The 16706-nt window shown below is 40.8% G+C and overlaps 1 protein-coding gene across 3 annotated transcripts in view; it reads left to right on the top strand.

Annotated features, from left to right (window-relative positions):
• Positions 1-16706, top strand: part of ACACB (acetyl-CoA carboxylase beta) — a 109082-nt gene that overhangs the window by 60056 nt on the left and 32320 nt on the right. For 2 of the 3 annotated variants that reach the window (XM_075276570.1, XM_075276572.1), the window contains exons 22-29: positions 528-628; positions 1310-1398; positions 3666-3790; positions 4088-4201; positions 8394-8507; positions 10861-10950; positions 11363-11481; positions 14491-14514. In XM_075276570.1, coding sequence (XP_075132671.1) covers positions 528-628; positions 1310-1398; positions 3666-3790; positions 4088-4201; positions 8394-8507; positions 10861-10950; positions 11363-11481; positions 14491-14514 — 776 coding nt within the window. The remainder of the gene's footprint in view (positions 1-527; positions 629-1309; positions 1399-3665; positions 3791-4087; positions 4202-8393; positions 8508-10860; positions 10951-11362; positions 11482-14490; positions 14515-16706) is intronic. The other variant, XM_075276571.1, reaches the window with a different exon arrangement.

Here is a 16706-nt window from a genome sequence, read left to right as displayed (position 1 = left end):
GAGAGTGTATTTGTGGTGGTTTTCCTGTACGCCATTTCTGTGTTTTGTTGTGATTCAAGCAAAACCTGATATGACAATGATGTCTGATTTATTAAGTGCATGTAATGCTCGCTAAAATATAACGCTGTAATATCTTGCTTTAGGGCTAGTTCACACAGGGCAAGAGGGGGCAGATTTTGAGGCGGAATCCGCTAGCTGATCTGCTAGTGTGTTTTTTTTTGTTTTTTTTTTCTTTTTCTGCTAGCGTTTTGTTCCCACTCGCGGAAAAAAGAAGCGAGCTGTCATTTCTTCAGGTGGATTCCGCGGCTGATTCAGTTGCGGTGTCCGCCTCGCAACAACATCCTGCGGGACTAGGCACATTCATTTGGGCATAATCCTGAGCGGAAAGCCACGACGGAATGTGTTCACGCGGAACCCCGTGTGAACTAGTCCTAACAGAACAATTCAAAATGATACTCTGTAGTGAATGTACTGCTTAGGTATTAATGTAATCTGTTATTTATTTATTTTTTTTGTTCTCACTTTAGATTGCCAATATTTTGGATAGCTATGCTGCTACTCTGCAGAGAAAAGCAGACAGAGAAGTTTTTTTTATGAACACTCAAAGTATTGTGCAGCTTGTGCAAAGGTAAATGTATGATAATGAAATATAAAATGTATCAAGTGAGTCATTGCTAAATAAAGCCAATCAAAAACGTAACCATAATTACAAGGAATGTTCCCATCTATGGATTTCACTTGCTGTCCTCTTCCTGGAGTCAGTGGCAAGTTGGTGAGAAGAATCCTAGACTTCTGTTATGTACCGATCAGATCAGCAATGTGCTCCAAGACTGTGCTTGTTCTAAACTGCACACTTTTTTTTTTTTTTTATGGATTTACATGCAGAGACTATGCACTAAAGGCATTTTTCTAGTCCTTGCCATGGCTCAGGAGCTAAATGCACTGTGCAGAGCTCCACTAGTTGTCAATCACAGTGAAGAGAATAGAGGTTGCTAAAAATAGAGACTGATGTCACCAGTCTGGTTACAATCTGCTGCTAGATAGCAGAGATGGTCTGAAACCTAGGCAACAAGTTGTAAACACTATTTAGTTGTATGTGGAAAACTGAGCAGGATAGATAAAGCAATGCATTAATAGCTCAAACTGCACATTTAATATGATCTTGAAGTTGAGACTACTTGATTTGTGTTAGATTTTGGTTAGAATGTGTTCACATACATCCAAAAATATTGTTGAAGAAAAAAAACTATATATATACACACACTCCGTGTGTAACATAGCATTACAATAAACCTCTTTTGTTAAACAGGTATCGTAGTGGAATTCGTGGATATATGAAGTCAGTGGTGCTCGATTTACTAAGACGATACCTACAGGTTGAAACACAATTCCAACATGGTGAGTATTGTATTTTTTATTTTTTTTTTTAACTGTAATTTTTATTGAACGGATTTTTGTAAAATACAATACAACACGAGTTGAAAACATAAAAAACATGAACGTGAAGCAATGCATATACCGTCAGATTGACTGGGAATGTATACACATTACAAAAACCTGAGAGTAGAAATGAGGGGGTGGGGGAGGAAGGGAAGGGGAAGGAGTCAAAGACCATTAAAAATACAGTATGCGTCCCAAGATGACCATATAGCCTGGAACGCCTCAACAGTATGGTTAATTGTGGCTGTCAAGTTCTCCATGCTACGGGCATCCTTAACTCGGGCTACAAGATCAGAGCCAGAGAGAGGAGAGGCACTCTTCCATCGGAGAGCGATGAGACTTTTGGCTGTGGTACAGAGATAAAGAAACAATTTAGAGGTGTGCTTACCCAGATGAGCAGGGGGGAGATCGAGGAGATAGATGAGGGGGTCTAAAGGGACACCTTGAATAAATAGTGTGTCTGTAAGGGACTTGACCTCCAGCCAGAAAGGACGGATCCCTGGACAGTCCTAAAAAAATATGATAGAGTACCCACTCCTGCCCGGCATTGCCAACACTGGGGAGAGATGTTAGGGTTAAGGGAGTGGAGCAAGGCTGGGGTATGGTACCAGTGCATAAGTAGCTTGTACTGGGTCTACCGGAACGTAACACAGTTGGAGGATTTAGCTGCACGGGACCAGATAATTTGCCATTGGTTCGGAGAGATCTGCCTGTTCAAGGCCCCAGACCACCTCTCCGTATATTTATGCGATATGGGGCCCTGCCATCCAGAGGAGGAGGAGTATTGTATTTTTAGCCTCTCAAAAATAATTATCCATTTGTGATATTTTCTAGCCATAATACACTTAAATTTGAGTCCACAAGTACAATCCTGAAAGCTTTTGCGCTGCTACACAAAATTTAAGCAATTCCTGCTGACCTAATGGCCACCCCCTTATGTTCATAATGACCCCTTTTATAAACTATGTCCCTTAATGACCCCTTACATAAATAACCTCACATCATATTCATAATGGCCCCCTTCTATAAATGTCACCTTTGTATTCATAATACCCCCTAATAATCCTTATATAAAAGACCCCACTTATATTCATAATGCCCCCTTATATGTGACCCCCCCCATTGTTATAATGCCCCCTAATGAATCCTCCCTTATAATTATATTTCCCCATCCCACCGATCCCCTTGTACTATACTACCCACACACAACTGTAGTATGAAAAACAAAAAATCCCCCCCCTTCCATTCAGCTTGAAAAATGCGCAGAGGTATTTTCCGGGTGGAAACCCAGCGAACCTATTAGTCTAGTTTCTGCGGATTACCTGCTTTTTAAGAGGATTGGGTTTGGGTTTTTTGGGTCCCCTAAGTTTTTTTGTTTGTTTGTTTGTTTTTGGGGTTTTTTTTGTTTTTTTTTTGCCAAAGCCAAGAGTGGATTTTTGCAGAAGGGAGGAGTATAAGAGCTTGATAGATATTTCCCATTCCTTTCCTGAAAAAAAAAAAAAAAAGCAACAAATGTATCTGCTACCGAAAAAGCTGTGTGTGTGCAACGTGGGACTTCGGGCTAAGGCTCCACACAGCGAATCGCTGCAGAATGCAACGTTTTCACAGTTTGCAGAGTTTTCTTCTGCGGACTTTCTGCCCCTATTGTACCTATATGGAAAACCCCTAGTGTTTCCATAAGTATAATTGACATGCTACGATTTCATTTCACAAAATGTAATCTCGTGCAAAGTGTGGATGGATTAGCCGGCAAATTGCAGCATTTTTTGCTGTGGCCAAAATGCTGCGTTTCTGCAACGTGGGGCCCTGTCCTCAAAGGGGGTTTCCCATGCACATAATCAGGTTTAGGTTTATAGACACTTAGGAATTGTCTTCCATGGTTGCTAATGGATATGACCATTAATTGGTTTGTTGTGCCCAGGTTATCAGGCAATAACCGTGTATGCACGAGAGGTTAGTCCAGCCACAACAAGGAAATCATGCTTGGGTTTCAGAGTATACAAAGCTTATGCATTTAGACAATTTGTCACCACTAAGATGGTTATAGAAAATCTTTTAGAACTCAGCAAAATTGTTCATTATTTAAATTTGCAAAAATGTTTAACTTTGTCTACAAATTTTAAATATGGTTTTGTTCATGGGGGGAAAACCCCTTTAAGCGTAAATCTGCAGAGAAATCCAAAGAACCTTTAAATTAAATTTTTTTCATTTCTTAATGCATGTAGCCCATTATGACAAATGTGTGATAAACCTGCGGGAACAGTACAAGCCAGACATGACTCCTGTATTAGAATTCATCTTCTCACATGCTCAGGTGGCCAAGAAGAATATCCTTGTTACTATGCTGATTGTGAGTATTACATCTGAATACAAGTTATCTAGCTACATTGTTTACATTGTCTTTATACATTTATGTTTGTAGTATTACAGAATGCTTCACTACATTACATAACCCAACTCTTCATTTTTCATTTATGAGCAATTTCATTGATCAGAATACTAGATACCTTTTTGTTGTAATCTCAATTATTAGTATTAATAAGGCAGTTGTCCATGAAGTACAAGTTTATTGTGCCTACCCACTAAAAACACATAGTAAGTACCAATATTGGCATAATTTGTGATACTTTGTCTATTGAAACTGCAGGATCAGCTTTGTGGTAGAGATCCAACGCTTACAGATGAACTCATGAATATTCTAAATGAATTGACTCAGCTGAGTAAGACTGAGCACTCAAAGGTTGCGTTACGTGCTCGGCAGGTAAGATGTGGCTTATATATCGAACTCTGCTTTTAGTCGCGTTCTCTCTTATTTCATTACTAAACACCATGTATTATGTGTAAACCTAGAGCTACTGTATAATAAGTAAGAAATACTTTAGTTTACTAAACTTTTAGTTGTGTCAAAGCAAATTATAGTAAGACATCAAAGTATATTATGTTGTCAAGCTGTGACAAGGTTTAGTCTATACAAGTTTCTTCATAGGAAAACAAGTGCAACCTTCCTTCATTTTTTTTTTTTTGTATTATAACACTGCTCACATTTCTGATGGAGGCTTCTTGAAAAAATTCTGGACAAAACAGCCCAACATGCAGTGCTATTGTGTCTGGTAAAATGACAGAAACCCAATAGAACCCATTACTACCACCAGGGGGTTGTCAGGATCTGTTGGTGTCCTTCATGCAACGGACCTGGGGCTTGGTAGACTAAACTTTGCTGTAGAAGGGAATCAAAATGCTGTATCTTATGAGCCATATTACATATGAGTGACTAAGGGATCACACAGTTGTCCATTAGTAGAACACAGATTCTAACAGTCACAATTACTGGTAATTTGTTAGAGATATATTAAAGTGGTACTCTAGACTTATGTTTGTTCAATGTTTAAGAAAGTACCATAGTACAGACATGGATCCAGGAACGTACAAAAAACAGATAAGCTCACGCGTTTCGGGAACAAGGATGGGGTCCCTTATTCATAGCTTGCAAGCTATGAATAAGGGACCCCATCCTAGTTCCCGAAACGCGTAAGCTTATCTGTCTGTACTATGGTTTTAAATTTTTGAAGTAAAATGTAAAATTTTATATATAATTGGGCATGCTGGAGTAATTTTGTGTTTTTTTGACTATTGTCTACCCCGTGAAACAGTCTGGGGGTTTCTCTGTGCAGCCCATTTGTTCGTTCAACAGATCTAGTGAAAACATATGCAGGTCATTCCACAGTGGTCAGAGCTGCATATATTCTGCTTTATAACAATAAAAGAAGTTTCGGTCAATAGGCCTAGAAAAACAATCAGCAGCAAATGACTTGAAGAAGCTCACACTAAGGTGCAAATACAGATAAAAACAGCACATAATGCATCAGTACAATATAGGGCGCCATTAGCATCAAAGCAACATGTAAGAGCCCACAGTTAAACTGTAATGTGAAGTATCTACGAAAACAGAAATGTGGGAGTAACTGTCATAAACAACCTTACTGGGTAGAAGAAGGGAAAGTGTAACTATAACCCCAGAAAAACAGGAGGACAAACAAAACTTATAGACATCACCATTCACTGCTTCCTACTGGTTTTCCTTTCCCCTCTATGTGAGGTCACTGCAACAATAGGGGGTATGGTATGTAAAGAAGGAACATGTAAAGGATGCTAAAATTCAGAAAAGAGATTAGAAAGCTCTATGGACTCCTGGAGCAACACCCACAACCGCCAGAGTGCATCAAACTTGGATGAGTCAGCAGAGTCCTCTGCCATCAGGGTTTCCATTTTGCGTTTGTGGAGAAACTCCTGGAGCCACTCCATTAGTGATTGAGTAATAGTGCTATGTCACTTCCTGGGGGTGACTGATCTGGCTTCCTTGAGGAATTGACGTACAAGGTTGTCCTTTGTTTTAGAGATTTTGCCTCTAATAATTGAGGAGTGGAAGTTGAGTGACCACTAACCCCGACATACTAATCAAACGTTGAAGCCCAGAAGGGTCTTCTCTCTCTACAGTCCCATCAGATATGGAAGAGAGTCATCCAAACACCCCCTCAGAGCCATAGTGCTAACAGCAATCGGAGATGCCAGGATAAAAACTATCCTGGTTTGGACAGTGATACCAACGAATCAGTATCTTGAAATTCTTCTCCCGAGTGCTGCATGGAAAATGCAACCTGTTAAATAGAAAGACTATAGACCACTCAGTAGGAGAAAGGTGTAACTGAAGATCCTTCTCATAGGACCTAGTATAAGGAGGACTACCAGAGGTCACCACCTCAAGGAGTATACCATAGAATATGGAAAGAGGAGAGTAGTGAGAGCAGGGAGAATTTTCGAAGGAAACCGAGGAATTGTTTGTATTCCAGCTCATTATTCAAGGGAGGAGGGAAAGGGTGAGTTCCCAGCATCTTGACCCAGCCTCACTGTCAAACCAACATAAAAATATGTGGATTGTGCATCTGGGCGGAAACTTGGGGTTATGAAATAGCGGGCTTAAGGGTCCTGATACCCTAGTAATCGACTCTCCATGGCACACAGTGTCCCACATAGCAAGCAAGTGCACAGATAGTAACGTACTACAGATCTGTTTAGAGTGAAAATGGACTGGGATCCAGGAAAGGTAGGTGAGTAGAAAATAAGTCTGTTTTGATGGTCACCCACTGTTTATCTATGCTTCTAACACCAGTCACAGGTACAGTAAATCCATTGATTTATAATACAAAAGAGGGTCTGGTAGCCCCATTCCCCTGTCTCATTTATGACATGTCAGTGTTAAAAACTTGATTCTTCTACGAGCCAAACCTCAAACGAATCACCTGAAAGCCAAATGTAAACAGGAGAAAAAGGAATGCAGAAGACAAATGGGTAGTGCCTGGAACATATTTTCAAGGTGTTGATACAGCCAAACCAGGATAAGGCCACAGCGCCATAATGAATCCTTAAAATAGTTATCATTATTATTATTGTTTATTTATATAGCACCATTAATTCCATGGTGCTTTACATTTGGGGGTTTACATACAATACACAAAATATACAGGTAGATATAATACTAACAATGACCGACTGGCACAGTGGGGTAGAGGGCCCTGCCCGCGAGGGCTTACAATCTATGAGGGAAGGGGGAGAGACAGAAGGAGAGGGGGAGACTGTACAGATGGCAGTGCAGTGATAGTGTTATTGGAGGTTGTAGTCCTTCCTGAATAGGTGAGTCTTCAGGGCTTCTTGAAGCCTGTGATTGTGGGGGTCAGTCTTATGTGTCTTGGTAAGGAGTTCCAGAGTATGGGGGATGCACGGGAGAAATCTTGGAGACAGTTATGTTAGGAGCGGATGAGAGCAGAGTGGAGTAGGAGGTCATTGGAGGATCTGAGGTTATGTGTGGGCAGGTAGCGGGAGGTGGGTTGCCATTTGAAGGGAAATCTTAGGGTAACGTGAAAGGGGTTAGCAAGCTTTCAAAAAGTATCTCCCCCTCCATTGAAATTGCAAGTAATAAATCACTCCCACATCTGAGGTTACATGATTGTAATGTTTCTTTGGAAGCCTACTCCCCCAGTGAGCAGCAAACAGAGGGAGAGCAGGGAGATGGATCATGGGAAATGTAGTTTTTTCACATATTGCCTGCATGAAAATAACAGGTGGTGGGGGGGGGGGGGGGGGGCACCTCTGCAGTTGCTGCCGCACTCCTAGATTTAGTTAAGAATCTAAGTAGGCGATCTTCTGCGACTTGTGCACAAGGGCTCTCTGCTGTTTATGTCCCTGATATAATCAAAGATAACATCCTGCAGCACTAACACTGAGCATTTCTGTACTTCAAGCAGATTATGTTGCCTCCAAAGCTGAATTATTGTCTTTTATTAGTAATGGCTGCAAAAAATATTAGAAATTATTTCTAAGCAGTGGCCATTTGATATCATGCAAGGAATTTGCAGCTTATTTTGAAATGGATTCTGCCTCAAAATCGGCTCCAATTTCCACCCGGAATCCGACTCCCCTTGTTTGAATTGTCTGCGGTTAATCAACGTCCAAACCCAAAATCAGCCGTTTTTCTTGTGGCCGTGAGCATGCGCAGTCAGCTTTGCCGTAGACCCGAGGCCTAGCAGTTAGAAGACACTGCCGGAAGAAGACACGGTGGATACCTAGTTAAAGACGAAGATGGAGGCGGCGATTGAGAGTTCTCTCGCAGCATTGGAGCCGCCCCCAGTACTGTTTGAGCGTTGGGGTCCGCCCCCAGTGCTGCGAAAAAACTCATTTACATACTGACAAAAACCGGGATTTTAGGCAAATGGCGGTGCAGTGAAGACAACAAAAGGTAGGAGACAAATAGCCTTTCTTAAGGCTATTCCGACGTGTTAGAAAAAAAAGGGTTTGAAAGACAGGATCTCTTTAACATATAGACTTGCATTCAGGTATTGTTTCATTGCAAGAAAAAGTTTACATATGCTTAAAGTCAATTACTATGTCTCTTATTCTAGGTTCTGATCGCATCTCACCTTCCTTCCTATGAACTGAGACATAATCAAGTGGAATCAATTTTCCTCTCTGCCATAGATCTGTATGGACATCAATTCTGCCCAGAAAACCTAAAGGTCAGAGTTTTTTTGTTTTTTGTTTTTTTTTAAATAGAGGACATTAAATCAAAGGTTTGTTTTTTTTAAGGCTTTAAAGGGGCTCTATCAGCAAAATCATGCTAATAGAGCCCCACATATGCATGATTAGTCTTTAAAAAGGCTATTCAGGCACCGTAAATGTTATATTAAACTACCCCCCCCCCCCCGCTTTGAAATAAAACCCTAAAAAAGAATATCTACTTACGGATCGTGCACTGTGGGCGGGCATTCAGGGTGCGCTGTCTTCTTCACGCCTCTTCCTCCTCGCCTCTTCTTCCTCCGATGTCCTCCCGTCCCGTCCTCCAGCGCTCGCGAGCGGACACTGATATAAAAAAAAAAAATGAAGCAAAGAATAGGGAAATGGGAAGGGGAAAAACACAGCCCACTTACTTGACCTTTAAATTGCTTGAAGGATCTATCCACGGTGATGCCGTTTCAGTATTAAGAATTGGAGGAAGCCCGGATTCGACCCATCGGCTTGGGACACAAATGCAAAAAATCCGTAAAGAAAATCCAGCTCCACTCCAAGGTCTCTTCAAATAAAACTTAACATTTATTGTTACACTGTATAAAATCCGATCAAAACTGAAGAAACATGAACACCATTACGGTGTTTCCTTATCCATTGTTACAAGAGACGCAACTGACGCGTTTCGAGGATTGTTCCTCTTAGTCGTAGCCTTGAGCCGTAGTAGCAGCCGCATGCTACTGCACAGGCGCCCGGGCCATTTTTTTTTTTATATCAGTGTCCGCTCACGAGCGCTGGAGGAGGACTGGACCGGAGGACATCGCAGGAAGAAGAGGCGGGGATGAAGATGAAGACACACCCTGAATGACCGCCCAGCGTGCACGATGCGTAAGTAGATAACATTCTTTTTTAGGGTTTTATTTTAAAACGGGGGAGGGGGGGGGGTTAGTTTAATATAACTTTTATGGTGCCTGAATAGCCTTTTTAAAGGCTATTCACACATATATGGGGCTCTATTAGCATGAATTTGCTGATAGAGTGCCTTTAAGAGGTTTTCCCATCTCCCTGTCTCAGCAGCTGTGCCTAATGTCTCCTCTTCTCACTTCCTGTATTCTTCAACAAGCTAGGGGGAGACAGTTTTGAGTGTTTGATGAGCAGGACACTGAAGTATCACACTATAGACTTTGCCCTTACCATGAGAAATTGATTATGATTACTAGATATCTAATATAAAAATGAATCAAATAAATGCACGGTAAATGTGTATTACATTACACAGGTTTGTGTAGAATACATAAGCTCCTGTAGAGAACAGATTGTGTTATCTTTGTATTTACTTAAAGAGATAACACACTGCTCCCAAAACAACAATTCACCTCCCGTAAAAAGTGATCTGAAGGCTTTACAAACAATTACAGCTTGTGAATCAGCCCTCATACGTACCAATTTAACAAGAGAGTAAAATAGTTGTAGATGTCAATATGTGGTGCTCCCAGGCAAATTATTTATTTTACAAAAAGACTTTTGTGGCAAAACTTTAGAAAACCTGAATAAATATGGTATTGTAAATGTAAGCACCAGCTACAGTGATCCTTAACAATGAAACACAAAAAATTACATTTCAGATCCCCCCCCCCCCCCACATACACATACTCAAAGGTTAATGAAAGCATTTCATGTATCTCAAACAGGTGCCATCTAAAAATGCAACTTCTCACACAAAGATTAAAGATGTTGTCCAGGCAAAACTGTACATTAAATGTAATCTTTAAATAGACCAGAAGCAGTGTGGGAAAACAAAAATATATATACATTCACCTTTCCCCGATGCTCTGATGCGGTCCAGTCTTCTCAGTGCAGCATTGACTTGTGGCGGAAGTCCCACCCACACATGACCGCTGAGGCCAATCTGCAGCCTCGGTGAAGGGCCTGAGATGTCATTGCCTCTTCCTGAGGCCGCTGATTGGCCTCAGTGGTCATGTGACTGCTAAAGCAAATCAGTGGCTTCAGTGATATTACAGACGGCGAGCAGTTTGTTTGAGAAGATGCCGGATCAGTAGGGCTGAACTTTCCTCTTTCCCCGGCCTATATAAAATTTATCAGTTTGCCTGATAACATGTTTAAGCACTCATCTGGGTGTGTCAACAGAAAAATGGAAACTTTTTTTTTTTTGAATTTCAATTAAATATACTGAGAAACAAAATCTCAATATCCGGTCATCAATATCAGATTGGTGAGGGGTCTGATACTTGGCAAACCCATCGACTGGCGGTTCTTGGCAGCAGAGAATTGAGCATTATAAAAGTAGGAGCAACCTCCAGAAAATTATGAGTGTTCTGATCATTTGTTGTATTTTGTTTGCAGAAACTGATACTTTCAGAGACCTCAATCTTTGATGTGCTGCCGAATTTTTTCTACCATGTTAACCAGGTGGTTCGCATGGCTGCTTTGGAGGTAAACATTTGGTGTTTTCAGATATGTAAATATGTTTAATTTAACAGGTGCCCTAGTAGTGTTGAGCGAATAGTATTCGTCGAATACCGCGCTCCCATAGGAATGCGTGTTAGCAGCCGTCAAATATTCACTGCGCTTTACCCCTTCGTGTTCGGCCGCTTCCACGCATTCCTATGGGAGCGAGGTATTTGACGAATAGTTTCAAATACTATTCACTCAACACTAGTGCCTAGAATTAGTAGTATATAGTGATATACTCTCCATCATCAAAGATGTTGGCTTCTCTGTACACACCTGTCTCTCCTTCTCCTCTCTAATTTCTAGGTATTACTAGTAACAGTTGTTACTAGGAGCAGTGTACTCGGCTGGAATGAGGTGTTTTTTATATTCTGAAGCTCATCTCTTATTTTAGGTGTATGTGAGGCGGGGGTATATTGCCTATGAATTAAACAGCTTGCAGCACCATCAGCTCCTGGATTGCACATGTGTGGTGGAATTTCAGTTTATGCTGCCATCTTCTCATCCCAACAGGTATAGAAATTGGCTGTACCGAGTCTGTACTTTTGTTTCAAGATCAAATTGTGACATTATATACTGTATGCAGAAGCATGTTTTTCTACCTGCAGTGTCATGTCTTCCAATTCATCCAAAACCAGATTCAAAATATAAACTTATTTGGCACATTTTAAGTATGGACCTAAAAGGGGTTTTCCAAGCAAAATTATATTGATGACCTATCCTTACAGATAGGTCAGCAATATCAGATCTTCTGGATCTGATGCCTGGAACCCCTGAAAATTAACTGTTTTTACAAGCTGCCATATGGAAAACAGAGCCAGAAGAAGACAACTCTCTCTTCCATATTGCCTGCTTTGTGTTGCTGCATCTCAGCTCCCGGTCACATGTATAGGAGCTGAGCTACACAGCTGCTACAGGGAGAACAGATCTATCTGCTTCCTGCTCTGTTCTCCTTAAAGCTACTGATAAGAACAGTTGATCAGCCATTATCTGTTATATGGCCATTTAATGGATACAGATTCTCATACTCTGACATGGCATTGCGCATGCTTGACCACCACTAGATACCCTTTTCTAGTGGTCAGTGACTCCCCAGAGATTAGAAACGTTTCATTTATCTTCTGGATAGGCAATAAGTGAGGATTGTGGGACAACCACTGTATGACATTTTACAGATGCTCTTACTTAAAAGTCCTTTAAGTGCTTTTAAAAATGTAATTTCGGAGTCCAGTTTCACATGGGTGAATTAAGGCCTGGAAACGCTGTGTATTTTGTTTAAGCACACCCCTGTTCTCACACACATAGAGAATAGCAGAGGGTGCACACAGACGCTTCCAGAGTGCATGGTGGAGGCTAATTAGCATATGGATAAAAACGAACTTATTCAAAAACTACTGAGGCAATTTACATACAAAAGGTACATGTGAAATGGCCTTTTTAAAGGATATGTAAGTGTGCTTAGCTAAAAATGACTTTTTCCCAATGGTAGAGCCCCTTTAAAGGTTATGTGCAACTTTGCAATTTATTTTTTTGACTTTTCAATTGTATTTATTTAAAAAAAAAAAAAAAAAAAAAAGCAAAGCATTTTCTTGTTCATATCACTGTGGGATATGTACAATAGAGTCCTAGTGGTTCAGCCTGATATCTTTTACATGAAGCTGGGGGGTTGCTCTCCTGATATCCCCTCCTCTTGGAATAGCTTCTTGGACAACGGACCTTCACGCTTAATCAGCTGGGGTTGGTTGAACCCAGGGGTCTGGCCTCTTCTTCTGTTCAACTGGGGACTTTTTTCTGTTCTGTGGTGGGTTTTACAGTGTAGTCCTGTTTTTCTGCTTGGGCCACAGTCTCTGTTCTCAGCTGAGTGTCTTCCCAAGCTAAACTTTGCGTCTGAAATCTGAACCATGGTTTGCTCCCCTCCACCCTTCCCAATCTCTCACAGTGGACATTACCATGCGCTCCTTGTGTTTAGGCCTGAACCTGCAGGCCTCCCTATGCTATGTGTCTTCTTTCTGGATGAGGTCCCCTTCCTCAGGCTCAGGATACATGTCAGTCCTCTTTCCCCATCTTCTCCCAGCTGGGTTATGGGCTCACTGTTACTTCATAGAGTTTTGCCTTTGGGAATCTCTGCATCAGTGGGTTGGTGTTGGTGATTGCCACTGCCTCAGTATTTGTGCGCACATACCTCCCCAACGGTGCCCCCATCTTAAATTCTTTTTACCTCCACTTTATTTAGGGCCATCTTGGCTAATTTATGGGCCTGCTCCTTGCCCTCTCCTCCCACACAACTGATCTTTTGGTTTTGGCTGCCAGGACTGCTGGTTCTCTAGCATATTTGTGTCTACCCTCCTGTAAGATATTTTATTAGAGGAGTCTGTTTGAAGACCCCCCAAACAGAATACGAAGGCATTAAAAAAGTGATGAGCAGGGAAAGTACACAGACCCCATAGACTATAATGGGGCTTTTCTGTTTTCTGGGCGGTGTCCGTACGAATCAAGCAGAGAGAAAAGTACTTCAAGCAGCACTTTTCTCTCCGCATGACATTATAGTCTATGGGTCCGTGTGCTTTCATTGCTCACCGCTTTTTAATGCGTTCAGTATTCTGTTCGGGGTTTCATCAAACCACTATTGCACAATGGTTTCTAAATACATGCTATTCAAGAATACAAAAACATTGCTCTGAAGCTGTACATAGATTTAAACCGTTTTTTGTTTTTTTTTGTTTTGTTTTTTTAAAGGTTATCTAAAAAGTTAGCTTTTTTTCATTTTAGATTAAAAAGTTAGACACTTACAAAAGAATGTGATGGAAGAAAAAGTACTGCATGCAAGATTTTTTTCTTCCACTACCAAAGTAAACAAACTTGATGGAAGACAGTAGCATCCATAATTTTCTTTACGTCCGTGAGAATGGACACAGATTTAGGTGGCTCAATAAATGCTCTGCTACTATTGATGTCCATTGCTGTCATCCTATGATGGATGACAACAATGGACTATAATAACAGTAATGTGATCATAGCCTAAAATGTGTAATTATATTAAAATGTTCATTCAAATGTGGAAATTTCCTTTCTGTTTTGTTCAGATATGATCACCAACTATGAAAGCTAATACCATTGTGAAAATTAAGGGGGTTGCCTGAGATTGTAACTATTTTATGCCTACCTTAGCCCAAAATGTGATCAAATTTTCAGCTGCTCTAGTGCTGTTGGTGAAGTCCTCTTTGTGTTCTGGGATGGGAATATGCACCTTATATGTACCAGTCACGTTTTGTAGTAATGTCATTTTTGCAGCTTGGCAAACAAAGGCTGGTGTGGAATGTAACTGAAAATTTTTTCTTTGTTTCTTATTCTACACCCTTGTCTGGCTTTGCCCCAATTTCATCCAATCTTGGATAACCCCTTTAACTCAAAAAATTATATTATAGTTGAAAATTGAAGACCTAAGTACTAATTTAAGAAATGTAGCATTCCTGTTTAGACTTATAACACTCATTGTCCTATTATTTGCCCATTTAATTACAGAGAGATCAGCCCAACACTGAGCAGGTATGAGTGGAGAATTCTACTTTCATAGCATGGGAAATACTTACATTCCATAGTGTAATCTCTTTCAATACTGCTGTCATTTGTGCTTTCGGCTCCTGCTTTAAAGCTCTTCTCAGCAGCAATGGAAGTTCTTTAAGGGCAGGGCCCCACGGGACCGGAATGCTGAGTGGGAAAAATCACGGCGTAATACAGTAAGGGAAAAGTAGATGGAATTCTGATGAATCCCATGCCCAGTTTGCAGTAAAAACCAGCACGGTTTTGGAAATTGCAGCATGTCAATTATATCTATGGAAATGCAGGTGGTTTTCTCATAGGTATAATTCTAACAAAGTCTGCAGAGGAAAACTCTGCAAACTTTCTGTTTAAAGCGCTGCGGAAAGAACCACAGTGCGTTGGCGCCGCGGTTTTTCCCACAGCGCTTTTTTGCTGCAGGACGTCCAGTGGGGCCTTAGCCTTACAATGTATTTCTAAGGGTGGGTGCACACGCAGCATTTTTTGAAAAATGGGTCTATACTATTTGATGTGGTTTCATGAGACAAAGTGGGTTTCCCAGGAAGAAGCGCAAGTCCTTCCTTTTTATATTCCTCATTCCGACTGTTTGACAAGAAATGCTGCATTTGGAGTCGCCTTTATTGACTTTACCCTATTAATTTGTCATGAGGGCAATGTGAAGCTAATGCTGGTCTTTGCTCCCTTCATTTGCTAATAACATTAATTTCTTCTCTACCAGTAAGAACTTTTAGAGGTCTGCTGGTTAAATGAAAGATCATTTAGACATAATGGTTTTTTTTTGTTTTTTTTCTTCTTTTAATGCTGATTCAGACATGTCAGAATTGGTGTTAAAAAAAATCAAATCTGCTTTCCATTGTTTTCAGAGGTAGCGCTAAAGCTTTTGTTCAGCTTGTTGAAAAAAAAAATGTCTTGCCCTGCGGTTTCAGCTCAAAGTGGACAGGTTGACGCTTCAAAATCCCAATGACTAGGCTGACTAGTAACGGCAGCAGAATCCCCCTGCTCTGCTTCAACGTTTCAATGTGGGCTCCAAAGCCAAAACCAATGTCTCATTTTAACTCAACGTGTTTGAGATTCAGCAAGCACCTAAAATTTGCACCACAGATCCCAGTGCCTGTCAGTTTGTGCCATGGCATTTTACATTAATGGTGGATCATATCACTCAATTGGATTGTCAATTTGCCACCAAATATCCCAAGAATGTAAATGTCTCTTTTGCACAGTAGGTCAGTATAGGGTGATGAACTTAGTTTTTGGTTCTTATGGCAATTTTATTCTTTTTCATTACATTATTGAGCAATGATTACTATTGCCAACTTTGCTTTCAGGCATTTTGCTTTGACTAGCTTTCCTGTAGTTGCTCAGATGACTAGTTACTGGTATGTCTTATGATGAATGACCGGTGTAGGGAGACCATTAGAAATCAAGTGATTGTTCCTTCAACTTCTGGAGTGTAATCCATATCCCTTCAGTATATGGGTCCTGTGTGGTGCACCATGCCTGAGATGAAGACTTTGCCTCAGACAGAACATTTTTTGGCATTCAAGTGAGACTGTATTTAACAAATATATAGTCCATCCCTGCTCCCCCCCCCCCCCCCATGTAGTATTGGTGGGAAAGGATAAGACCCATTTTGCTTTTTACCTGAGGAAGCAAAAGGGCTATAATAACCTCATGGTCTGGCACGGAACAGTAGGCGACATAGAGCAAGGTCAGTGCGGGTACATGAAGGTACTAGAGAAGCAATTGCGTAGTAGTAGCTACTACCTAGATCTTTTAGGCTGGGTTTACACAATGCTCTTTTTTTTTTTTTTTTTTGCTAAAGTACTGCATGCGAGTTTTAGTTACAGAGTCTGCCAGACCACACATCAAATATTCCCGGAGCCAAGGCAGTGTCACCTACAAGATCCACGACCCACCTAATTTAAATCACTCTATTCTAGTCTACACCCTGTCCTAAGGATAGGTCAACAATATTGTGATCTCAGAAAACGGTTTATGGCTAAAAAGACATTGGAGCTTTCATTGTGTCCATATAGTTTGACTCCCTGCGTTTTCCATTAACAAGTATAACTAAGCAAATTTTTAACAAGTACAGAAATCAAGGTCTGTATTTACTGGTTATCAGGTAAATTGATTGAATTTGTTATAAAATGCGTTAGCAGCAACTAGTGGCCATGTTC

Source organism: Leptodactylus fuscus, chromosome 1 (genome assembly GCF_031893055.1).
Source record: "Leptodactylus fuscus isolate aLepFus1 chromosome 1, aLepFus1.hap2, whole genome shotgun sequence".
NCBI classification, from domain to species: domain Eukaryota; kingdom Metazoa; phylum Chordata; class Amphibia; order Anura; family Leptodactylidae; genus Leptodactylus; species Leptodactylus fuscus.
This window is presented reverse-complemented; position numbering and strand designations above follow the sequence as displayed.